The sequence below is a fragment of the Leuresthes tenuis genome, unplaced genomic scaffold, assembly GCF_036924035.1.
Source record: "Leuresthes tenuis unplaced genomic scaffold, fLeuTen1.0.hap1 SCAF_17, whole genome shotgun sequence".
Taxonomy (NCBI): Eukaryota; Metazoa; Chordata; class Actinopteri; order Atheriniformes; family Atherinopsidae; genus Leuresthes; species Leuresthes tenuis.
The window spans coordinates 20,420,706-20,446,953 of record NW_027325371.1 but is presented as its reverse complement, the minus strand read 5'-3'; the positions used below and the strand labels follow the sequence as shown (position 1 = coordinate 20,446,953).

General features: G+C 44.9%; 1 protein-coding gene across 1 annotated transcript; it reads right to left on the bottom strand.

Annotated features, from left to right (window-relative positions):
* Positions 1-1,113: 1,113 nt before the first annotated feature.
* wizb (WIZ zinc finger b) lies at positions 1,114-25,562 on the bottom strand. The gene is made up of 17 exons (XM_072369625.1): positions 25,330-25,562; positions 24,643-24,820; positions 24,347-24,548; positions 23,996-24,071; positions 22,446-22,591; positions 20,718-22,349; positions 17,312-17,758; positions 15,396-15,800; positions 13,319-13,441; positions 12,340-12,891; positions 11,793-12,251; positions 11,152-11,658; positions 10,426-11,001; positions 10,113-10,324; positions 4,616-4,862; positions 3,832-3,997; positions 1,114-3,420 (listed from the first exon to the last, which is right to left on the bottom strand). The coding sequence occupies exons 2-17, from the start codon at positions 24,748-24,750 to the stop codon at positions 3,066-3,068; spliced, it is 6,213 nt and encodes a 2,070-aa protein (XP_072225726.1). The 5' UTR covers positions 24,751-24,820; positions 25,330-25,562; the 3' UTR covers positions 1,114-3,065.
* Positions 25,563-26,248: the final 686 nt, after the last annotated feature.

Here is a 26,248-nt window from a genome sequence, read left to right as displayed (position 1 = left end):
ACACAAAGATGCCAAAAGGTGGAACATCGGAGCACGTACGGAGCACCCAGGCACATCTGAGTTTAATATACGCGCAGGTGTCAGTCCAGCTCGAGAGTTTACATTTTGTACGATTCCGCTTGGTTTTTAACGACCATTTTACAAGTCTGGTTTTGGTCCAACCAATACAATCACTTTTACTTTTTGCATTATTCAAACGTCATCAGTTGACTCAAAATTACAATAAATAGGAATAACATTAGTACACAGTGAGTTCAAAGGAATCTAAGTCGATGAACTCAGTGGTACAAGACAATATGTAAACGTCAAATTGAGTTCCCAAGCAGCCATTTTCCAAAGGAATCTCAGCTTGCAAGCGCACTAAATCAAATTACCGATTAAACAAAAGCTTGCATTGTACCTCCCTCTGGTGGTTCAAATCGGTTGCATCAAAAGTTTAACACAGAAACTGGAATGCCTGTTTTTTTTGTTTTTTTTATATATCTGGGGGTAGACTGTGCAGGAATGCAACAAGAAAGGCAAAGAAACACCGTCTGAAATTGAAATCACATTTATTGTTTGTTCTGGAGTTGATTCACTTAAAACTTAACCCTTTGTTTACAGTACAGTTCAATCCTAAACTGCATCCTTTTCCTCTTGATGTTGTTATTGTCATCTGTCAACTGTACTTTTACACACTCACACACACACACACACACACACACACACACACACACACACACACACTCACATATAGATCAGCCAGTTGCACCAGCTGAAGCTGAGGCTTAGTCAGGTACAGCCTACAGTTCACATCTCATGTCGATGCCGTCTCCAGTGAATGCAGAGAGGGAGGATCTTAGCTCACCTTCCAAAGTGGTCCCCCAGTAGGACTGCTTGTTTTAGTCTTTTGTGGCCATCACATTACAATATTTTCCTCTTGTTCAGTCACAGCCAGAGCCACACCTGGAACACTCTCACCAGCACCAAAGTTTCAGCTCGGAAAAAGTAACAGATCAAATAAAAAATACTAGATTCACCTTGCAGGACTGCAAATACAGAAATGCACAGAGCAATAAAAATACATAGCATCAAATGCCAAAAATCAAATCACAATAAAGGAATTAAGATCACTTATTCTTTTTAACTACCTCGCTAACAGAACTGCTGTAGCTCTATTAGCACCAGCAGCGTAATTATATGTAGTTATATAGCATGTATCTATACTCCATAAAAGGGTCGGGGTATTGTTTGCATTGAACAGTCATGATTCAAGCATGGGCGACACTGGAACAAACTTTAAAAGGTTGCCTACGTGGACCCTTTATTTAGTGCTTCACTTCTAAGTGGATATGAACACACTGACGGTACGAAAAGAAAAAAAAAAAAAAGAAGGGGGCACAGACTTCATCCTCAGGAGGTCAGAAGTGTTTTTTTTCCAACTAAACCGAGGGGCTGACAGTTCTCAAGAGCCCTGGTTGAACTTACGTTTGGTTTGTCTTTAATTGGAATAATCTAACCGTCCAATAACAACGTCAGTCCCAAGAGGTCGCTCCAAGAGTCCGAGTCTCTGAAGTCGAGGCTTTGGATTCGTATCACCGCCGGTTCACTTCATTGTTCCGCGGTAGCCTCACAGTTTCCCCCCCAACATCAGGTCCAATGTAAACAGCTTTTTACAGAGGCAAGACATGGGAGCAAACAGACTCTTTGGCACAACCAAACCATGGTGACGGATGCATTTAAGTCCTGATTGGACCACAACAGACAGGCTTACACATTAGTTCATTTTGAGCTGAAGAGGCGTCTCTCCATCAAGCAGGTTTAACTCAGACTTTCTCTTAAAAAAAGAAAAAAAAAATGGGAACAAATGCACATTTTCTATGTATGTAGAAAAACAAACAAACTAACACACACACACACACACTCTCACCTCTGACCTATTTTCGAACATTCCTAAGTTATACTTCTAAATGACCTAACTTATCACATTCAGATGCAAAATAATAAATTATTTGGGTTACATTGAAAAAAAGGCAGGAAGGAAATGGCAATGCCATGAGTAGAAAAACTTAAATGTGTCACCATGAGCGCCTATGGGCCCATTTCTCCAATCTCAAAGCTTAAAAAGCAAATGTGCCTTCAACACAACAGCAGCCCTAACTGCTGAAACAACAAGCGACGTCATGAAATGTAAAACCATCAATGGCATCGTAGTATAGGACATACGTTTGATTGTGTAGAAATGTGTGCATATAAGGAATGAGTAGGTGCTTCCAGCTACATTCAAGCTAAATGTATATTCCGGGGACAGTATTACATTATAAAGTTAACTCGGGTGACTTTTCCCGCTTGGGTGTGCTTCCACATCTTGCTCCAATCGGAATTAGTCTGGGTCAGTCCACATTAACCCACATTAAATGGGATTTTTTTTTTTTAAGTGCTGAGTGACAACTTTAAAAGTGCCTTTTTTTTTTTTTTTAACACTAAGTGTTACTACACATTTTAAGTCTCAACAACAAGACTAGCGTGATTAGAAATGTCATTTTAATCTCAGTCGAGACCTTTTAATCGAGAGGCTGTAGCCGATACTACCAGCATGTCGGTAGAAATGGTCAAAGTCTCACAGGTCTTAGTTATGCGCTGTTCATAAGGGAAGAGGTGGGGGAGAGCTGTAGTAGATGAGGGAGGGGGGGGGGTTAAGGTTTGATAAAGGGCTGCAATAACCCCCAACTCTCCCAGTGAATGGGAGAGGTACAGTAACGCCTGTACATTCAATATAAACAAGGCAAACACAAAACATTAGTTCATCTCTCCTCATAACCTTGGACAGTTCTCATATTCACCCATCTCCGATCCTAAGATGAGCTGGGAGAGCTTTGTTCCCATGGCAACAGGACTTAGTAACAGTCTAGAGCTGCTTCAAAGGTGCTTGGGGCTCAGAGGGCTCTTTCGAGGGAACGAGCTCCTCCTAAACAACGATTTGTGAAGGCCAAAGGAAAAAAACTGGAGGACAAATAGTAACTGGGGGGAAAAAAAAAAAGAAAAGAAAAAAGGTGGTGTTAGGAGAGTGGGCGACAAACTCTAACTTAAACCGTCTGGGTGGGGAGAGGAATAGGAGTCGGAATAAGGGCGGGCTGCTCCTCTGAGACCTCTACTATCTCTGTGGCAGTTACAGCAGGAGCACACTCGGTTAGAGGCGTGGGGGAGCGGCTGTTGGGGGCTGTGGAGCGGGTCGGGGTAGAAGTGGTTCTGGAGGTAGAGGTGGAGGCTGGGGCAGAGACCTGGACCAGGGCTGGGTCATCAGCCGGGGCACGGGGATCAGTGGTGGCTGCTTTGGGAGTGGCAGGCTTGTTGTAGTTCATCTTGAGGATGTGCTGTTGGAGGTGTCTGATCCAGTCCTCCTGCACTGACAGAGGACCGTGGAATTCCACCTCACAGAACCTGAAGTAAACAAAAGGACGTATTTCAGCTCGAAACAGTCCCAGAACAGGTAGTAAAATAACTGCTAAATCTATCGTAGCTCTGGCAAAGTGTCACACAAAGACAAAAACATTCTGATGCTGTTGAGTCAGCGTCTCCCTCAGGAGAAGCCGATTCTGTCAAACATTTGTACAGCAGTTACATCAGAACTTAAGCACTCCTTCATGTCGCCGAAAACCCCAAATGGTACAGTCGTCTCAATACACTGCATTAGCGAGTAAAAGGAGAGAATTGCCTCACAGGCAGTGGAGGACGGGGTTGTTTATAGAGGATCAGGAGACTATTTAAAACTTAGCCAGACAGTCCTATGATACAGTCTAGAAATTTCAAATGGAAAGAGTCTATGAAAAAAACCCCGCCCTGGCAACTTACCGGCACTTCAGGGTGTAGAACTTGCCCACCAGTTTGACTAGTGGGTAGGAGGGTGGTTTGGGCACCAGGGCAGGGACAGTGCCTGTGCGTGGGGGCTTTGGAGTGCCACTGTCCCTCTCCGTTCCCTCTGGGAAGGACGGGTGCTTCAAGGGCCGGCGCTCAAAACCTTAGCAGAACAGGAAAAAAGGGCAACAACAGGTGTTGGTCCAAAGTAAAACTGCACAATCCTCCTTTATAAGATCAGTCTGGAGTTGCTGAGCCCATTCAGTCGAATACAAACTGCCACAGACAGAGCTGCTAGCATGACACGGTGACTCTCCTTCCAACATTTTGTTTATTTCCCCTGATAAAAAAACGCTTCACTCTCAGCAGTTCTGTGTCTTTTTTTAACACAACGGCCTCTTATTTGTCATAAATCTAATGAATCCCGCTGTCGCGCTACTGCAGTGCGTCACTGACTCAGTGCACCTCAAAAACCACTGAAGCCATTTTTCCATACATGCACACTGCATCCCAGAAACACATCCTCAGTCAAAAGGAATTTCACTTTTATTCCCCACATTAAGACATTCAATCGAAACGTAAGTGAATGCAACATAGAGGAGCATTACTTTTCTGCCAACATATATCTAGAAGCCACACTGAGTTTTAGTATGTACTTGTTTAACATGTTTGCTGTCTGCATTTTTGCTTCTTGGCATACACAAAAGAGGCTAATCGGAAAGTACTGGATTCGTATAAACTCTACTCGGGTACATACAGCATATGATGCATCCTCACGTACCTCTGGGCAGGCGGACATTCAGCTCGCTGCGAGCCACCTGTGCTTGAAGTGGGAGGCCGCCGCCAAGCCTCGAGAGGCTGGGGCTCCTTCGACCAGGCCTGATGGGAGCCGCCTGTAAGCTGGTACCAGCTTCATCCTCTGCAGTCTTGGAAGAGCTCTGGCTGACCTCGTGGCTCAGCGGTCGCACTAGGCTCACGGCCAAAGAAGACGACCATTGAGAGGAGGAGGAAGCTGAAGAGTGGGCCTTCTGCAATGAAATTGGAAGGATATGATCCACTGGTTCAGAGAGAGAGAGAGAGTAAGAGGGGCGCTCATCTTCTGAAAGATGGACAGTGTGTGATCCTATCAGCAGCTTTTTAGACAAAGACTTAACATGTCCGGGTGTAAACACGCTGCCTGAGATTATGCTGTCAACACCAAACGGATTAAATCAAAATGTCGCGCTTCATTACCCATGCAAAAGAAAAACGAAGAGGAAAAATCGCAATCATAATATTAATTGTTTTAGGGGGGGATTATTTGTGTTAAACTACAACTGGAACAGGCTACTTGTTTGAATTTCTAATCCGCAGTTAGCCAGACAGCAGCTAGCGTTTTATTCCCATTTGCAGCAAAATGACTATTAAAAAGTGAAAAAATATCAGAGATATTGAAGGTAAATAGAGTGCAAAAGTCAAGAGCTTGTTTAAAGTAGCAAGTGAACAGTTTAAACCATATCAGTGCTGACCTTCCAAGCACACCTGCAAATTACCAAGCACTAATTAGAAGTCTTATTAAAAATTGTTAGTGATTAAAAGACCCTTATGTGCCACCTTGTGTATTAATGAGCAGCCAACAAAACTAACAGATAGGGCATAAGGGGCTCTTTATACCTTACTTACGGCATTGCATGGTCATCATTAGACATTAGGTGGGACAGTGGAAGGTTGAGTAACCAACTTCGTTTTTTTCCAATCATGACCATGACAACTGAAGGCATCACAAAAGGTAAGTGAGTTCAGAAGACATTGAATTTAGAGAGAGATAGCAGGAAAAGCTAGCAGTTTGCCTAGATTTATCTATCACTCGCCAAATCACATATTTTGAAATATTTTAAGCCAAAGTACAGATGCCAGCTGTGAGCCGCTTTGAAACAGCTGCTTTGTGCTTATTGTGTGTCAAAGTGTGTATTTATGTTGCTGCTGCTGGCCAAAAAATACTCCCCATAATTGCAGCTAAGCTAAGCTAACCTGATGCTGCCTAAAGCCATGTTGCAAGAATGTCTGGGCATCACTTTGATGGATTTTTTTTTTCCCTTTTTGTATAAATAAATACAAAACCCCCATCGGTCTCAAATACAATTTTTTTTTTTTTAAATCTTCAACTGTTAATTAAGTTTTTAGTTCAAAGCTAGATTATTGTTGTAGTCGGGAGTGCTTATGGGAAAACTGTTATGGTCAAAAAAAGAAGAGGCCTGGCACACCCCAGCTACATAACACTGAATGTCTGCTGGGCAAAAAGGCAAAGCAAACACTGCATATTACACTAAATAGCAGTAGATCACAAGACATGCACACAGACACTGGAAAGTGACTGGCTTCTACCACAGGGTCTTGAGCCCTTGTAGACCTCAAAATCCACCATGATTTAGAAACGCAATCCGAAGCTTTTATAGAGGCCTTCACAATCCCCTGGCCCAAATATCGCAGGAAAAACTGCCATGTGCAGCACAACCAAGAATGTCTCAGAATGAAACAACGTGCAAGGAAAAGTAATCACTCAAAGACAGACTGACACTTCACTGGCTAGGAAAATACCTTTTAAGTGCTCACTTGGCATTGTGCGAAAACTCTTTCATAAACAGCACATGTGGTTAAATTGTCGTCTAGTTTTTAAGTTAATGACATTAAATCAACAATGCAAAAATATGGTGGAAAGCATACTGACGAATTTCTGTTTGCTCTAAGGTTTGTATTTACTTCATTTCACCACAGTAATCAAAACACGGGCTATCGTAACCAACCTTCAGCGTTTCTGCAACAAGTGTGTGTAATACCGGGCCAGTTCCATAACTTGCAGCTTTAAGAGCTGCCACACAGCGCCGAGATAATAGTAATGGTGACTGGCTGGAATGTGTTGGTATTTGTGTTTTACAGGTGTTGTAGTGTGGATGCTAATACTGTTTTTTTCCCAAAACACATTATTAAGATTTGGTGGCACGACTACATTACACAATTCCTATTACATGGTCGTATTATTGTGTGAAAGACTAGTTTATCAATGAAACATACATAGGTTGGGTTGAGTATTACTCAATATAACTGGGAGCCTGGAACACACAATCAGCTAATTACGCAAGTTGTAAGCTAGCTAATGTAACTAAGCTAACATTAAATTTGACATCAATGGTGCATGTAGTGTTGTCACTCCTTATGAGTGGCAAATCTACATCAAGAAGAACATTCTACACATATTTACAATAGCCAACAACAGTAACCAGGAGCTAAGAGGCAAAACTGAAAACAAAGAAAGAAAAGTGAGGTTCACGGAAGTTTTCAAATTTAATTCACAAAAGGAAGCTGAGGCTCACTGGCTCTCCTGCTTACATGTGAATTTTATCATTCCTATTAATAGAGAGCGACATCATACGCTTCCCGGCATAGTTCCAACCAACTTCACCCCGAGCAGATGTCTAATCCGGCTAGAACACAACCACTTGTGAGGCTGCACGGGGCTTTGAGGAATGTGGTTACGGTCAAAGAGCATCTAGATGACCTGAAATGATCTTTTTTTGCTGATATACATGCATGACACCTTAAACCTTAATATACTACACCTGACTGTAAACTTCTGATTGGGTTTGTCACTTAAATAAATTATCTATTGAGGACAATCAAGGGTCTAATAAGCATTTCAGCAATTGCTTAATCTGTTACCTAATTTAGCCAGTAATAATATAAAGACATTTTGTGCTTCTGTCCATGTAGAGTAATTTGGGTTCACAGCAAACAAGGATAATGAAGGTAAACTCATTTTTTAACATGTTGCCCAACAATTCAGTTATTTCTATTATCAATCTACTGTTTTTTGTGTGTGTTTGAAAAGTCAGCGATTAATTCAATATATTCTATAAGATTTAAAATAATTTGACACTTTACTGTGGGGGAGTGGCTCTGCTCCAGCAGTATTTACAGTAAAGGTGATAATTAGTGTTTGTAGTTGTGATTAAATTGGTAAGATTTTGTTTTTTCCTCAGTTTTCATCACAAATTATTACATTTACTTATTGTGAATTAATCAGCTTCAGCCTTTCAGGACACTGGCTCCATAGTTTTCTTGACCTAAGCACAGATATCCACATTAAGTTTTTTTCTGAGTAAGCTGCTAGAAGGGCACAGAGGCTCTCTGGGCTTATCGTCTCTTTGATTGTTGAACCAAAGGAGTCCCACTTAATATTTTTCCTTCTTTTTCTCTTTTAGCTGCTGCCTGTAGGACTCGCCACAACTTAAACTGTTTCCTTAATAAACCTAAACTTAAACAAGCGTTTTCTAAAAGCCAATGACGATCAGAGTGATTTTCACTGTACTGATTTCTGTGACAGACTGCATCACATACTGACCTCTACCTTCAGCACAGCTGTCAGACTGAGCTGAGACAAGCTCATTCGGTTGTCTGTATGTGGGCAAGTGCCTTCCATTTGCCACTCATGATGAAATAATCAATGTTGAAAAAAAAAACATCTTTGGGCAAATAGTTTCATAATAGATATTACAAATTTTATTTATTTATTTATTTATTTTTTTAAATGCTGCTACGTCAGAGCGCTTTCTGGGTGAAATACCAGTTTACTGCTGGCAGGGCCCTTCCAAGTGACCTGCCAATGCTTTTCTGCCAGAGACGAGCGATATGTATGCTATTCCTTTAGCACCGCTAGCCCTGAAATAGCTAACTGTGCTACGGGAGCTAGCTTTCCTACATGGGTGCATTTTGAGCAGGTTAAGAGATGGGCCTGTTTAATGGGGAAAAACTAGGCACTGGACATCTTATCTTCTTTATTCAGTAGTTCATCTTTCATTTCTATATCGATTTATCCTCTAGCTCTGATATTTTTGCATCAAACACAGCTTCTGTTGTTTTACAGTGTACAATATTATAATACCCTTCTAACTAATCCTTTGGCATTAGTTTTTTTCCATATCCTGTTTATCATTTCAGGAATAAAACATCACAGAGTTTTTGTTAAGACTCCATATTATCTGATGACAAGCTTTACCGTGCAGCGAAAGCATACATCGAGCAACTGTTAGCTTACGTTGGCAACAGCAGCTCAGTTAGTTGGTTGTCATCGCATCACAAATTAATTTCTCTCTCATGGCTGTGACTGTTTCTGCTTTCTTGGTCTAATTGATGCCTGTCAAGCTCGTAATTCCATGGCTGTGGTCTGCCATCTCTCCAGCGTCAAAAGTCCTGTGTGAATCCAGATTTCTTATAATTAATCTCGACCTTGCTTCACTGCTCTGCCTCACGCTACATCACTGCAGTTTATTTTAAGGTAGAGCAAACGCCAATACTAAAAGTGCCCTAAATTTCTTTACAGTGCATATAGACGGATTTTTTCATGAACCTAGAATTTAGGGGTTATAAACCTGTAAATCGCACTTTACTACAGAACGTACTGAGCTTACTGTGCCACAAGACTTGCACTTTCCACTGAGAAAATGGAACAAAGAGATGTTGAAAAATCTTGATTAATAATTCATCATAATAGTTAATTATCCAATGTAAGCCATTATCCACAGCTTAGGTGGGTTTACTTCTCCACGATGAAGGAATCTTTGGAATACAAGGACGTTTAAAAGGTAATCTCCTCTGTATGTGTGTCACACAACAGCTCGGGGAAAAGGTGTGACAGTGACGCAAATGCGCCAGAAACTAATTCAGGAGGAGAAAAAAAAAAAAAAAAGAAGGAAAAAAGAATAAAGGGGAAAAAAACATACATTTTCTGCCATCGACAGCTTGTCATAATTTATCTCAAGATGAAACAAAAGCTGCCAGGCACCCTGGTTACTATGGCAACTATCAAGTCAATAGCTTAGTTGTTCTGGCATCTGTCTTCACAGTGATTTTTACTGAGTGTAAAGACACAGGATCTACAGTAAGGCACGAAGCTGCGAGACAACACGTCTGAAGCTTTCCAAGACACAAAATGTCTGTCATGCCACCAGCTGAGGCCTGTTAGATCTCAAAGCATGACGCCTATTCAAAGGCATTGTGAGGAGAGCGAGTGTGTCAAACTGGTAGCACTGTGGCCAATGATGCTTTTCTGTTAAGTTGTTTAGCCTTTACATGTGGTCATAAGTTCTGTCACTGATAGTTTCGATTTGTTTCTGTTTGGGGACAAAAAAAGCAAACATTCACAGTGGTAAAATAACTGTTAAACAGTCAGAGACCGAAAAGCTTCACCGACTCGAGTTATTACTCTGTAGTCCGTTTTCCAGCAATTGACAGACTCTCCTCACCTTCTTGAAGGCGGAGCGGTTGCCCTGCATGTAGCTGCGGTGCATCTCCAACACCTTCTGTGGCCTGCTGCGCATCCAAGCGCTAAGCGTCTCGATAGGTGATCCATTTACACACCACTCAGTCACACCAAACTGCCTCAGGTGGGCTCGCGCGTGGCTAGCTAAAGCCTTTCGATTCTCAAAGTAGAAGCCACACAGCTCACAACTGGGGTCTGAAAAATACAGGGTAGAAGTAAAGGGAGGATCTTTTTTAAAAAAAAAAAAGATTAAAGATCAAGATGAGATCAGTGGGAATAGAATAACTGCAACTCACCCTGGTGTCCGTGCTTGTCTGGGGAGGGTTTCCTTTTGAAGGAGAAGTCCTGCGGAAGGGGTGAGAAAGTCTTAAGCCGATGTGGTGATGCGTGGGCGGCCTCCACAGACGGGGCTTCCTCTGATAAAGGTCTTTTCCCCAACGGGGACATCCTGAAAAACCTCCCTGCAGGTGTGCTAGCAGAGGAGCCCACAGACCCCAGGCCCTGTTTATGGTACCTTGATCCCGACTGCAGCAAACTAAGAGGAGATTTACGGAATTTGGAGGACTGGTAGCCCGAAACACCCAAACCCTCTGAACTGCTGGCACTGCTAGCATTTTCCCACGAGGGACTGTTGGCTCCTTGGCTCGACTCCTTCTTCACTCCCTGGTCTGAGTGAGAGGAGCCACCTATCCCTCTCTTGTGCATGACTTCCCTCAGGGTGTCAATGGGCGAGCCATTGACAGACCACTCCGTGATGCCCATTTGCCGCAGGTGGGAGCGAGCGTGGCTTGAAAGACCTTTACGATTCTCAAAATATTCCCCACAGAACTCACATCGAATATCCCTCGTGGGCTCCACCTCATGGGCCATGGCTAAGGAGAGACCAGGATATACAGACACTGTATTATGGCACACATTGGGATATTACTCAGATAATCAACTTTCCATGTACAGACATAATCTAACTATAAATAAGAGCATTTTGTTGCCCATAACTGGAAGCAAAACAATATTTAAGTTACCCAAGTTGAGGGGGAACACATTGTCAGAGCTGCTCCAGCCAGAATTCAGAGACTCAGCTGAAAAACCTCCAGATCGCCCCACAGCTGCAGGTGCGGTGACCTCCAGCTGAACCGGCTCGGGCTTCGGCTTCAGAGTCAAGCCGCTCGAAGACGTCGGAGGAGCTGTGCTGGACTTGGATGCTGCCGACTGAGGAGGACTGGAGGGGCGGGTAAAGGCGAAGGGTAGACGGCCGAGGAGCGTAGCAGAGGGAGAGGAGGACGTCGACAGAGGCGAACGAGGGGGTCCTGGAGAGGATGGAGGTGGGGTTTTGAGAGGTTTTAGAGGAAGGGCGCAAGGCAGGCCCCGCCTTGTGATGATCTCCCGCAGGGTGTCAATCGGGGAACCGTTGACAGACCATTCGGTAATGCCCATTTGGCGCAGGTGAGAGCGGGCGTGGCTGGAGAGCCCCTTGCGGTTTTCAAAGTACTCCCCGCAGTATTCACAGCCTATTTCTTTCAGAGGTTCACCTAAGAGATCAAAGGATTGGGACTTATTGAAAATGCGCTCAACACAAAAAAAAATTTAAAAATACACTTAAATCATCCAATTCTCACAAAAACTCACATCTAGTTTTATGCAAAGCATTTATCGTGTCACTCACTGTGTGGAAGGGCCATAAGCTCCCCGCTACTGAGACGGAAGACCTGCATGGAAGAGGCCTTGAGACGTTTGGCAGGCGGGCCGGGCAAAGACGAGGCAGAGGAAGAGGTAGCTTTAGATGCTGAGCCACCCCCAGCCGTGGTCACCTTGTACATGAGTGATGAGGAGGAAGAGGAAGAGGAGGAGAGCGTCAACAGGGATTGCTTTGGGGAGGAAAGCGTTGCGGCGAGGCCTCGTGGTTCTGGGTGGCTGTCGAGCTGCAGCGTACTGGCTTTGTGCTTGAAGTCATCAGTATCAATGAGCTGGTTCAGGAGGTCAATGGGAGAGCCCTTGGACTCAGAGTATTCCACGCCGAAGTGTCGCAGGTGGGCTCGCGCATGGCTGGATAAACCTTTGCGGGTCTCAAACCAGGCGCCACACAGCTGACAGACAATGTCTTTGTTGGGGTCCACCTCCAGTGCTGCAAATGGAGAGAGAAGAAAAAAAAAAAAGAGTTTCACTGAGACTCAGTTAGCAGAAATGACTCAACTCAGAGCTGCGACACTTACTGAGGTTGAGGGGAGCATCGTTCTCCTGAGGCGCCCAGAGGGGTTTGGCTGTTGTGATGGTGGATGTGGCAGAAAGGCTGGAGGTCAAGCTTTTCATTCCCCCAGCCTTGTGCTCCGGGGAGCGCAAGGGGGAAGACACGGGCAGTAGAGAGGAAATGGGGGCTTTCTTCACCACTGAGGAAGGGGATCCAGAGAGAGCTGGAGTTGGAGAGGCACCGGGAGAAGGTGTGGGCGTAGGTGAGGAGGAGGGGGGCGGCACTGCTTTGGCCAGGATGGAGAGAGGGATGGGCTTCTGGTCCATGTCCTCTACCTCTTCATCTTTCAGGGGAGCAGACGGGGGGGGGCTCCTCGCCGTGAGGGGCTCCAGAAGAGACGAGCTGATTTTGCCGTCGATGTTGCGCTCCTTGGCAATTTGGTAGAGGAGGTCGATGGGCGCCCCGCTGCTCTCGGAGACGGTGATGCCCAGCTGGCGCAAGTGCGAGCGAGCGTGGCTGGAGAGGCCACGCCTGCTCTCAAACTGGGAGTCGCACACCTCGCACTTCAAGTTGTGCACTGAAAAACAGGAAAGAGCAGCTGCTTTTAAAAAAAAAACAACTCGATAACAAGTCTCACCTTTCAAATGTCACAGACATATCTAACGATTAAAGAGGCTCTTAAAGCATCTATCTGTCCGTGTGTAAAGTTCTTTCAGAGGCCACAGATATCCCAGAAGTCACCTCACTTCACCCTGTGGGCCACATCCTATCCAAGTCTGCAGTAACACTGACACAGTGTTGGAGGTACTCTCATTAACCCCTGAATACATTTGTCTACCTCTTTGGATTTCCCCCCCTGCTTTGGTGTAGCTGCACCACCTCTCTACCCTGACCCGAGGTCAGTTTCCCACTTTTCCCTCAGACAGCTACAGCGAGGCTTGGCTGGAGCAAATCCAATTGGTGGTCAGCACTCCAGGGTCAGCATTCCCATATTTCTCCCTCACCTTTGGTGTCTGCATCCTCCCCGGGAGACAAGCTGTCGGTGTTCCCGCTCGAGTTCAGACCATCCGGAGCAGAGAGCTGCAGGTCGTCCTCATCCTCTTCCTCGGCTGCTTCCCTGCCATCACCTTAAATAGCAGGTTAAACACATAAATGCAGGAAAGTCCACGTTAGTTACAGATTAGCAATCAATCAAACCAGTGAACCTAAAAAAAAAAAAAAAAACAAGAAGGATGCCCAATGAATGAGTTTAAAAGTCAGCCATCTGAAGCATTCTTTTTCCGAACAATAAACAAAGATGAAGGCGATGGGATGAGAAATCAACTCAGTCCTGTGAGCTCATTGCCTGGGTTTTCTCAGTCCTCGCAGCAGCCCTGCATTGTAACGTCTTCAATTAGGAAGTGCACAAATAAAAATGACAAATCACGAAATTAATCCCTATTCAAAAAGAAAGAAAAGAAGAGGAGAAAAGAAAAGTCATGAGTGCGCGACAGTGTGAAGCGAGCACGGCTTGTCTTGGCTCCCTGCGGTCGGGCATTCCTGGGACAAAAGTGCCATTTTCTGCGACAAATCGCTAAATCAAAAGAGACGCGGAGACAGACAATGCTTTTTGTCTGGTGGGCGGCTCTGCGCTTGTCAGTTCATCTCCTGACTGTAAAAGAGCGGCGATGTGACACCTCGGAGCGCAGCGTTATATCACCGTTTATTATAACCACCGAGACAATGCCAAAAAAAACAAAAAAAACAGCAGAGTATTCATCTAACAACAAAATAAAAATAATAAAAATAAAGGCGGAGTGTTTGAGTATCACCGCTAACTTGACTTTGTGTCCATTCAAGCGGAGAAGCAGCGAGCAAAACCCGACACTTGCGAGTAAAAGTGATACTTGGTTTATACTTCTTCGTTCACCCGGATTAGTTGGGACGAGATTACTGACGGCTACCACTTTCGGTGCCCAAAGTTCCCGGTGCTTCCCGGGCGGCGTGTCGGCGATTTCATTTTCAAACGCGCATACATGCGTCCACTTGAGAGCACAGCGTGTCCTCTATCAAAAATCAAAGCAAAGTAAAATGGCGAGGATTGGGCAACTGTAGGTAATTCCACAGCTCCTGCAGCAGTGGGAACACTGGCCGCCAGTGAAACCTCACGCGCTGTAACAACTGTTTCACAACTGCAAAAATCATAACACTTTATCTCCCAGAACCCCCCCCCCCTCTCTCTCTCTCTCTCTCTCCTCTCTCTCTTCCTCCTCTCTCCCTCCCCACCCCTGAAACAGTAACAATGACCCTCTTTATGAGCTCTTGACATGCATGTCATGGTGCTACCTGCACAGCTCTCTGCGCCACATTCATTTTCCTTTACATGCCCTCGCGCGATAAACAGTTCTTTTTCTCTCTCTCTCTCTCTTTTTTTTTTTTTTTCTTTGATGGCAGTGGTCTGGCTCCAATGTGACAGAAGATGCGGCGCGAGACGTGCAGTGCGACGCCGCCGCGCGATCCGACGGCACGCGGTGCACAGGAATCACGGGGCGCGCGGTACTCACCGGTCCGCAGTGCATCGGACTCCCGGCAGCTGAAGCCAGACAGTTTTTCCGCTATTGTTTGGGTCTGCGGGGAGGTGGAAGCAGCCATTTTGCCCCCATATGCGCCGCGAAGCTAAGGCGTGACCAATCGAGTGGTGGAGGCGGAGGTGGGGATAAATGCACCGAGTGCCACATCAACCGTGGGCATCAGGGACACTCTCCCCGACACGCGCGCGCGCGCACGCAACCGCACACACACACACGCTATCACTTTTGTTCAGGCTCATTTTCTCATCTGCCACCAGCCTGATTCCAACACTTCACAACTGCCACTGAGGTCAGGCAGCCCCTTTCTTTTTTATGGGCACACAAAGCAAACAGACTCCGCTACCTCACCTTTCCCACTGTTTTGAGCATTCTTAATGGTCTCCTGTACTTTTGGCATCATTACAGAGAGCTAAGTTCAAACTCCAAACACTGACAGGGCCAATAAATTATTCTGGAATCCATCACCCAGCAAAACAGCCAATAAGAATGGAGCAATGACCATAAAACCTACCCTCACAGTCTTCCACCCCTTCCTTCTTCTTCTTCCAGCCTTGACGAGACCCTGAAGCAAGTTCATCAGAAGCACAAGGATTCTCTTCACTTGTCTCCTCCTCAAGTTTTACCTCTAGAATTCCCTCCTCCTCAGAATCTCTCTCCTCATCGTCCTCATCATCCTCATCCTCCTCTGGAGAGCTGCTGGAACTCCGAGGAGGAGCCGTGGGGATTACCAGGTCTGGCCTGCTGGAGAACAGCTCCCTCAGAATGTGAATCGGCGAAATGGTAACGTCCCAGTTAGTTATGCCGAAATCTCGGAGGTGGGCCCGGGCATGGCTGGAGAGGCCGGCCCGGGTGTCGAAGCCGGCACTGCAGAACTCGCAGTGCATTACGCTGAAGGTGTCTGGATCAAAGTTGGCAACTAAAGGGAGAAGAGGTAATGCAAGTGGAAGTTAAGACAGGCGACTCAATGGCGCTTTGTGCCAGTTTTGAAACCTTTTATTTTAACTGTGACCGCTGAAATTACAGCAGCAGAAAGTTGCCATCAATGCGGGATGTATTAAGGCGCCAGCTGCGAACAGATCAAGTGAAGACATGCAGCATCACATGAGATGCCATTGCTGATCCATCCGTCTGTCCTAATGAGCGTCAGATTGATTGCCTTAAAACTTGGTGCATTCATTGTACCCAGAGGATGACTCTATAGACCAGAGTAATCTCCTGAACTCCAAGAGGATTCTGACCAAAAAAGCCCTCATTAAAAACAATATTGGGAGCTGGTAAGAGAATGAAAATACAATTCAGTAAGTTTATTTGACATCCAAAGGCTACACGCACAACAGTAACTCTCATTGGCCCTATTCTCGCCTGGTATTCAGCGCTCTAAACATGTTTACACCATTTCTATCTTCTTTTTTAAAATCTGTTTGCAAAGACTTGCCTTTGCCAGAAGAGCGAACAAGGCACCTGTAATTATAAAAGTCAAAGATGGATTTATCTCCATCCTGTTGATAAACCTCCTTCAACCCAGCATGTAACCAAACACCAACTACATGCACACTCACTTTAAAATGTTTATTTCTAATCACTGCTTTGCCTACAGCCTTGGACAACATGAACAGTTTATCAGGAATACAAGGACTAAACCTGGAGCAAAACCAACAGGCAATCTGTAACCGTAGCCCAAGACACATCTGCTCAAAGAATGTGGACATATGCAGCCCCGCATTACCTCCAAATGAGGTCTAACTGATTGGAACTTGATGCATCCTTTACATCGATCTTTTTTTGCAATCCCATGACACGTTAACGACAGGAATTTACAAGTCTGGAGTCATCGCAATGGGAGATATATTATTTTTTGTCACGATTGTCGCAAAGTAAAAAGTCTACATACAGCATTAATGTACGTAGAAATCCAACAGGGGTGACCACTGGAATTTATTTCCACGGGCAACATCCCATTACGGGAAAAGCTGAAAAAGCCTGATTCAACTTCTTCACCCGGTGACCTCACTATTTGGGCTGGAACCCCTCGCACAACCTGAGCCGGACTTTTCCCATGCGACATGAATAATTTACACATATTACAAAGATTCCTGACCCCCGGGCTGGCAACAACTGCTTTAATTCAAAGAAACCACTTCAAAATACATGTCATCCCTCACTTACAGGCAAATAATGCAAAAGTTTGAAAAGAATCCTAATTCATTTGCTATGTAATGTCAGGTTTTTAAGAGGATTTTGATATAAATAACATAGGTCACAGTGTGGCACCTGTTCTTTTGATCAGATCCTGATTTTTACATGGCCCACTGCACATCCGAGTAGTTATTTTAGGCATGTTTTAACCCAAGGACAATAAAAAAAGGTTTCAAATCTCCACAGACAACATCAACAAGCCAAAAGACACACAATAAACAATCCACTGACCTTTTTTTTTCTTCTTCTGATAGGAGAACTTCTTCTCAATGGCATTGACTTCCTCTGGGGATATGAAGTGACGCACATTATAGCTGACGCCCACTCGGTTCAGGTGGCCTCTTACGTGATTGGCAAGCCCGATTCCATTATGAAATCGATCGGGGCAGTAGGGGCATTTCCTCTCCACGCTCTTCAGCGCCTCAGCGTCCTCATCACTCTCGTCTTTGTCTTCATCCAAGATGCCCTCTGACAAGAAACATCGCACGCGTTCCTCATCAATGTCGTCGTCATCATCGTCATCATCACTGTCAGTTTGTGCAGGAGCAGCACTGACCCTGCTGCTCCTCCTCAAGAAGAAAACCTTTCTTTCTTCCCGTTCCTCCTGCTTGTCTTTGTCCTTTACACCCTTCTTAACAGGTGGTGATAATGTAGCATTCTGTCGTCTAGAAGGCTCGTCTATCAGAAAAAGAGGAAGGAAAAAAAACACCCCTGAAAGAGACAAATAACCATGAAATCCAACTCTTAGATTTACACTCTAATAGCGTTGATTCAACCCATAAAAACTGGTGTTTTTCCAAAATGTCCCATTCGTGCCTCTTCTCATTAAACAATCTCTTCATGCATTATAATAGTTTCCAAAGTAACTCAAAAGGTTTACCTCAATTAGTATTTGTGGTGCATTCGTGCAAACACTGTGAAACTACTCAAAGTTACAAGATGGCGAGTCAATACGTAAATAAATATGTTCCAACCAGAAAACCTTTTCTGGAACCTTTTCCTGAGGAATACTAGCAACATCTCCCATCCTGTAAGTTAGCTGATTGGTTCCTCAGGTTTGTAAATGGTGAAACTTCGATTGTTCACATCTATATTTGTGAGAACATCTGAACGGGGGGGGGGTGTCTCTAAAGCTAGTGTGAAGCAAATCAATACATTTGCATGGAACCGTGTTACATGTGCTTGTCGACAGTATCTTAAAACATGCTGAAAGGCAGAGTACTGTGTTTTGCTGAATTGTGAAGTAACACTGTGAAACTGTGATTTTCCGTTCAGGGTCAGGTCTAAAATCACGTTTCCATAACGCAGCTGGAGTCAGTGTTCAAGACGAGCAAAAGTGACCTTTCCTCTAACAAAGCAATGTTAAAAATAGACCTACTACAATGCATTAGCCTTGGACTACCTGCCAGCTAGCTAACTGTTCTGCTTTCACCACAGAATTGAGTTGGTCTCCCTAAACTGCAGATTAACAATGACAGCGTTTTGTGAGTGAAGCTGACATGCGGCACCACAGCAGACCTGGCAACACACAAGCTCAGCGAAGCAGAGTTGAACTGATGGGCCAAGTTGCCAATCTTACTCAGCAGTTGCTATGGAGTGTTTGTGCACGGGACTGCACTGGGGTTGCTGCACACCACACTGTTGTTTCATTTTGTAAAGACTAGGCAGTGAAGCACAGATGTTCGAGAGCCGCACACCAAATTAGAGAACCAAAATTTCAGGAGTAACAACAGCGAGTAAACCCTCGGTGAATTGATTTTGTGGAGAGCCACGGTGAGAATCCTCGGCAAACTCCACCACCGTGCACCACCTTTGCTGCAGCCAGACTGAGTGTCTCTCCTGCTGGCATGCTCATGCTGAAACAATGTATCTCTGATGAATCCTTGGCAGGACATTTTCTGCGTTGCGCAATTCGACAATGTTGCTAACTTTGTCCAAAACTATTTTCTTTGGTTAAAACAAGCTCCGTTTGATCCGTTACTGTGGTTCATTTGGGCTGATCTGCAACCTGTCTATCATATAATATGTCGTACAGACACGCCCCCACCGTCTCAGGGCAAAAACCCTGCTTATCCTCATGATTATAAACCCTTATCTTATTGACTGTTTTAATCATCTATGTTTGACGTAGTGGTTAATAACACATTTGTCTGTGATGTGACAAACTCGGAACATAAATTCATCTCTGCTCTCAGACCCCTTTTCATTAAGCTAACAGCAATGAAGAGACAGTTGAAATGCACAGACTAAAGTGTTTGACTTCAAAGCCACGCTATAATATCACCAGTTCGGTTTATAAACACCGTTGTAAACAGCAGTCAGGTGTTAATGGATGTTTTTTTTGTAACACCATCTGGGCTTTTACGAGTCTTATAAACACCAGCTGTTGATACTAAAACATCTGACAATGTTTCGAAGTAAAGTTTCAAATTCTGTTGAAAATGGTGATTGTGAATGCTGCTCAACGCAGCACATCCGGCAGCTTTCACCGAGTCTGACTGCTTACAGTGAGCTCATGTTCTTCCACTGCTGCTTCGCCTTCTTGTCCATGTTGAAGTTTAGTCTTTTTATTTCTTTTAATTGTTCTTTCTTGACTTAAGCAGACTAGTTGATTCACTGGATTTTTTTAAAAACACAGTAGTCCCAAAGTTTGAGTTGGTCTCCATAATCCACCCCTGACATGGTGGTTCTTTGCTCTGGACCGGCAAAGAATCAGTGCTACTGTAGCACCGTTTTTTGTAGTCTGAAGGCCATGCTTTGGTGATTGAAACAGAAATAAGCGAATCTAAGCTAGGGTCCGAACAAGCACTGGATGCAATTTGGAGGGGGGGGGGGGGGGGGGGGAGGCAAATGAGAGAGCCAGTAGAAATTATTTGAGAAAACAATTCATACTTTTACCTCAACCAAATTCCAGCACATGATTGAACACACTGTTCAGTAACGATGAAGAATGTGTTGGTATTGCATTATCTCCTTAAATTATTTGTCAGTGGATAACACATAAACAACTAGTTACCCTTCCTACATCTAGTTTACACACCCACCAGACACGAGACATTATAAACAGTCATTGGGCATCGAGATTTAGTCCACTGAACATCTGGAAGTGCAACTCTAACTCTTTTTGCTCTGCGTTCAGTCTGCACTACCTTCCAAAGAACACATCTGACTCTTTGGAGGCTAAATGCTTAATTGTGTTAACCACCTGATAACTAACTAGTGTGAAGTTAACTGTTAAGGTTAAAGTGAAAAGAGGGAACAAAAAGCAAAACTGTGGGCTGTTAAAATCAAGGCCATATGCTTAAAGATTCTAAAACATTCTGTAAATCTGGAGCAACAGCATTGGCAATAAGTCTTCTAACACTCTTTACATATAATATAGTCATTTGATCCTTTGGAATGTTTATTATTATTTAAATGTTTCCTCCTATGCTTTTTTAACATTATATTCTGAAACAAAATTGCCGGTAGTGTAAACTGTGATGCTTACAAAGACATTTTTTTGTGTATGCGTGTGTTAATTTAAGTTATCATTGCTCTACCTGGACGATAACAACTTCCATGTTAAACAAGCAAAAGCGGCTTTTTAAAAGTCTAACATCAGCATGAGAGGCTTTACAATGCCTTCTAGTCTCACCAGTGTTGTGCTGCACTCGGATTTGTGGCTTCCCTCGCACAGGTGAGTTTGCCTCTTGTGGGGACAGCTCAAAGTTAAGCTCCCTGCTCTGATCGTGGTCCTGCTCTTCCTCTGGACTTCCAGACAGCCTGTCATCCTCCACCCCCTCACTGAACTTGGTTAGATCAGTCCAAGTCTTCCCTCTTGTATTGAATCTCTTGTTTCCTGCACATTTGAAGACAACTTGGCTTGTGGGCTGAGGTGAAGCGCTTTCTTGTGTTGTGCTGTCCTCAGAGGCAGTGGATCCTTGATGGGTTTTGCCTTGAGTTGCATCAGGCAGGGACTCAGACTGGTGCTCTGAATACGGGGGCATTTTTGAAATTTGTGCATCCACATTAGACTTTGAAGACTGGCTAGTCTCATCATCCTGCTCCTCATTGATGGATACCTGTCCAGGGTGAACAAGGCTCTGGTGTTCCCTAAGGATGGTTTGACTTGAGGTCAAGAAGGCACAGTGACCACAGGCCAAGGAGGTTGATGCCAAGCTCGATGGTGAGCCAGGGCAGGGAGAGGCAGGTTGGAGAGTGGGCTTTTTTCTGTTGTGGGTCTTGGAGTGATTAGCCAGTGCCTGTGATGTTCTTGTGCTAAAGTTGCACTTCGTGCAGACAAAGCGGCGCCGGTAGGCAGAGACAGTTCGCGGCTGACAAGGGGTTCGAACTGAATTTGGAAGAGTCGTGTCTAAACCGAGGACTGCTGAGTCTGTGTCCGGTGTTGAAACTGAAGAAGGGGATAGAGGAGGAGATTTGACTATTTCTAGGTCTAACATTTTGCCTGGATTCGAGACCGGGCCTGTATATTGTGTAACGTCTGGGTCAACATGTGCATGCTTCACCGCTATCTGACTCTCTTTTGGCTTTTCATTTTCATGTAGTTTCTCAATCTCCTCCAGGATCTTTAGACGGGACTCTTGGTGCCTTCTGTGGTGGTCTGCCAGCGTGAGACGGTTTGGCAGATTCCATCCGCACTCAACGCACCGGAAGCGGCTGCCCTTGCCCGAACGCCTGCCACCCCCCGCACCACTCTGACTGTGCTCGGTCATGTGCTCCTGCAGGTGGACCTGCTTTTTGAAGTAAATACTACACTCCACACAAGTGAAAATTTCTTTACCTGGCTCCATCCCACGTTCTTCTCCCTCTTGGTCTCTTTTCCCAGCTTTATCCCCTACCTTTATTGTCTCTACAGCTGCATCTCCAAAGCCGACTTCCTCATAATCATAAACCCCTACCCCTCGATTCAGCTTTGCATCCTCAGCACTTTTAGGTCTTTGAGGATTCAGGCTCGCCAACTTGCCAGTCTCTGGCAATGTGCGCTTTGAGGTGCCAAGTCCAGAAAAGGGCCTGAGCAGCACCCTCTTCTTCCTGCACCGCTGAATAAAAGTGCAGTGAGCCCAAGGAGCAGGGGGGGGACTCTCTGGGTCCGAGTCTCCAGGGAAGGTGTAAACATCTCTCTCAGGCTCCTTGGTCTCCTTTTCCTTGGGCCTTATTTCTCCTTCACTGTTGGCCTCCTCCTCCACTTGGCAACCTTCCTTTGGTTTTACTTTAGACAGAGATGGCTTGGCTCCCTCAGATACATTCCAGACTTCGCCGTCTGCCACTGTGAAGAAAGCAGATGTATTCGAAATGAATGGAAAGATAAAAAGGACAACATAAAATGAGCAGGCAGATTTGGTTTGTTTCTTGCGGTATTTACATTCTGTTTGGCCAAGCTGAGATGGGTTTGGCTCCTCTGTCTTTGTGCTCTCGTTGTTGTCACTGTGCCCCTCCGCAGGGGCAGATGTGTCAATCTCACTATGGAAGTGCAGTTTCCCAGGTTCTTGGTCATCTTCACTATCAAGCCTATGGGAAGGGAAAACATTGCATGGCGGCTGTAAAGATCAAAATGGCATCCTGGGAATTTTGCAGTTTTTCAATTGAAAATAAAGTGATTATAAACACGCGTGGCAAGAATGTTTTGTGTTGATACATACATTTGTAGACCCCGTGTTTGGATTATCCACTTGTTTCCTCACTTACCCACTACTGAGTGTTCACTATACAGAAGACTCACTAAGGTATAGGGGTAGCCAGCTACAGATGCATTTATGACACTACTCATACGCAGTGGTGCTTGATAATTATAAGGTGGATATTAACAGTTGCTGGCAGGATACGTACATGCCATTTATAATACTGTAGCCACCTACATAAGCATAGACTGTAGCAGTAACATAATAATCTTCAAAACAATAATAAAGAATTTATATAACTGAAAATAACTGAAAAGCAATTACATTTTTAAGAGCAAAACAACAGTTGGTTAGAAAAAAAGGGGTTTTAAACTGAGGTGGCCCCACTGTTGTAGCTCACACGCAAATGTTCAAATATTCAAACGTTAGCAGTAGCCGGTGCTTGCTAGCTTTCCCACACGCCATCAGCTTTACAGCTGCTGGTGCGCAATGCATCATGGTCCGTGATACGCGCATAGCTTGCCACTTTGGTACGCTGCTTTTGGCGTACAGTTTGACGAGTTTGTAGTGCATTGTACAGTAAATGAAAAGTTTCGGCTGAAATTTCACACACCGGCACAGAATGGCTGACATGTCGCACACGCGACACGGTGACAATTCGAAATAAGCCTTCATTTTTAAGTTTGACTACTTTTAGGTCGATTTTAGGTCAACAGAATAGGCAAAACAGTCGGTGTTTGCTTACTGTAATTTCACTCATAGCGTCACATGACTTTGGAATCACAGCTATAACGCTACACACTTATTAACGAGCCAACATTATGTACAGTTATGGGTTCATCACTTTAGTTTTGGGGGTTATACTAGAATAGGTTTCCATGTGCTCATGGAAAATAAAAAACCAAACATTTTTTTTCTCATTGTGCGCTTTACTGCTGCACATCTTCTCCCTTCAGCCTGAAACGCTCTGTTTTAGCGCTTGTCTCTTTAAGACGGAGACAAAAAAGGCCCGGTGAGATCCGATCCGTTATCTGATGGTAAAAATGGCAGCTGTCTCTTTGTTTTGAGGTAAACTAGCCAATTGACAGGTTTTATGTATATATACACAATAAAGATTACTAACGCAACTCCCTTAAATTCTGCAGGCCTTTTACGGGGACATTAACAGAACTAAACAAAACTATGGAACACACTGCGGGACAGAGAAATACGCCCAAGAAAAGTGTAATATACCCTCTTTAAACTGACTTTGCGGTCATACAATGACACCTTTCCTCCTGCACCTTCTCCTCACCTGAGTCCAGAAGAAGGAGTTCCTGGGCTGTGAGCAGCCAGGCCGTGAGGGTTAGAAAAGTTCAGTAGCTCCTCCTCTGACGCATCACAGCACACAAAACACACAACCACAGAAACATCACTTCCACAGTTAAACAGTTAGAACTGCTGCTCATACATAAAGAGCGAGATGATAGACTTCTGACTAAAAGCAGACTGGAAAACATTTACAACAGCAAGGGGACAACGATGAGAGATACACTGATCCATTACCCGGCTTATCAGCGGAATAAAGAATTAGTTCTAGCTTTGCTGCAGACTGAACTACTCCGGAGGCGTGTGCAACAGGTTTTTACAGTAGACATTACGTTACCATCTAATGTCTCTTTCTCAGAGTCCGAGTCCCAGCTTAGGGAGGAAGGAAAGGCTGAGGACTTGAATCTCCTCTGTGCGCTCCTCCCGGGCTCTGTACTGTGCTGGGGGCCCTCACTCTGTTCGGGGCCCTCCTCTCCAGCTAAATCCCATGCGCATTTTGCAGACATCAGACCATCTCCCAGATTTGGAGAGCACGGGGACTGGTAGATGTATAGCAAAGTACAAAAAAAGCGGACGGTTATGCACGGATGATGGAAAACACAGCAGTCAACATGACAGTAAAGAGTGTCCTACCTCTAAGGTGCGGTTGAGGAGGGTGGGGCTGACAGGATTTTGTGCTGAGCTGAAGGGTGGGGGCCCATAGCTGGTCCCTGGGGTTAGGGGTTGCCCATCTGGCTCCATGATCCCCCAGAGAACAGTATGGAGACCCGCAGGGGAGCAGCCTGCCTACATTGTGCAGCCTCCTCTTCCTCTGGAAACAACATGCACAGACGTTGAAGTTTTTCACGGAGTAAAACTTTCGCACAGCAACTTGCTGCAGTCATAAGCATGCATCCAAAACAGCAGCCGGCAGGAAGTAAGCATGCAAAACATCCCAGGTAATAATCTAATCTGCAGACTCTGTCAAGGTTTCGCTGTCCCCTTTTTTTGCCACCTGCAGTTCTCGGACTGTCTGACCTATTTTCACAACACGTCTGGTCTTTAAGAATGAAATGGGACGCCCAGATGGTTACACAAATAAGTGGCCTTTATATTCAGGCCCATGTCCTCTCCTGCTGCCCCTCTTAACAGCAGGAAAATGCCCGGGTGCACCAAGGTGTCCCACGGTTTGGCTTCCGTTGCCTCGGAGGACGTGGCCGACATCGACCGGGCAGCTGTCAGGTGATTGGAACAAGATCGCATCCACGAACAGTGTCTTCAAAACCCCCTAAAACGCGTTTAAACTGCAGCTTCTTTTTTTTTTTAGAAACAATTACTCACTGAAATCGGCCTGGCTTGCGGATCGCAGTGGAAGGCAGGCAGCTTAAGCACCGTCCGTCATAGTTTCAGGACAGAGCTGAAGCCTCACGCCCCGCGTCGACGCTCGCGTGAGGCTTCGACTGCTGCCATGGAGAAACTCGCTCTTTCAGTCGCGGCTCGGGCTTTTTGCTGGGATCCCAGGGAGATGCCAGGCAGAGGACTCCATGTTATTTAGCTCGCAGGCACGCCACGGCGGCGTACGTAAAACGTCGACGGGGAGGGCGAAGGGAAGAGTTTCGAGTAACCCCACCAGGACGAGTTTAATAAGTTCAACTTCCTACAACCGCTTTGTTTATGTGATTTTGATTTTATTTCCCCCCCTTTAATGTGTGAATTCGCGTGGAAGACTTTTTTGTTCCGAGGGTGCAAATGTCGATGGCTCGTTTTTCCACGGAACATAAACAGTGGGCGGTGGAAGCGTCCCAACGTGCTTCCCATTCTTTACCATCCAAATGATTTTACGTTGAGATGTGAACGGCCGAAATCAGTCACGACCCTCCGAATTCAGCCTGTAATGTTTTAACCTTAATGTTTCACTGTAGTAGGTTACTTATTGGTGGATTATAGCACAGGTTTGCCCATTGTCACTTTGCGATTATGAAAGTTGTATATTTTGTTACTGTTTAACAAAATTCCGTAAATTCTGCAATCAATAGAAGCCTCGCTGGTGGTCAGACGGTCCTTTCTCGCCCCCTGTAGGTCACCGATGACAGTGCATGTATTTGAAGCCTTCGCGGTTGTGTTTAAGCGGTGTTAAAATGTTCTGTTTTCAAGTAGGCTAAAGGTTTTTGAAAGATGGACAAACGTATCAAATAATAACCCCATTTCTGCTGCACCTTGTAAGTCAGGAGTCCATTTTAAATGCTTTCTGTATCGCTGA

What these genes read in the sequence shown, in the direction of transcription:
- wizb (XM_072369625.1), bottom strand. Translation starts at nt 24,750, where the DNA reads ATGGAGCCAGATGGGCAACCCCTAACCCCAGGGACCAGCTATGGGCCC. An exon ending in AGGGGTGGAAGACTGTGAGG is followed by an intron (nt 13,442 to 15,395) that starts GTAGGTTTTATG and finishes CTGCTATTTAAG; the next exon opens with GTGATGGCAGGGAAGCAGCC. An exon ending in GGAGGATGCAGACACCAAAG is followed by an intron (nt 12,892 to 13,318) that starts GTGAGGGAGAAA and finishes CCTGTTTTTCAG; the next exon opens with TGCACAACTTGAAGTGCGAG.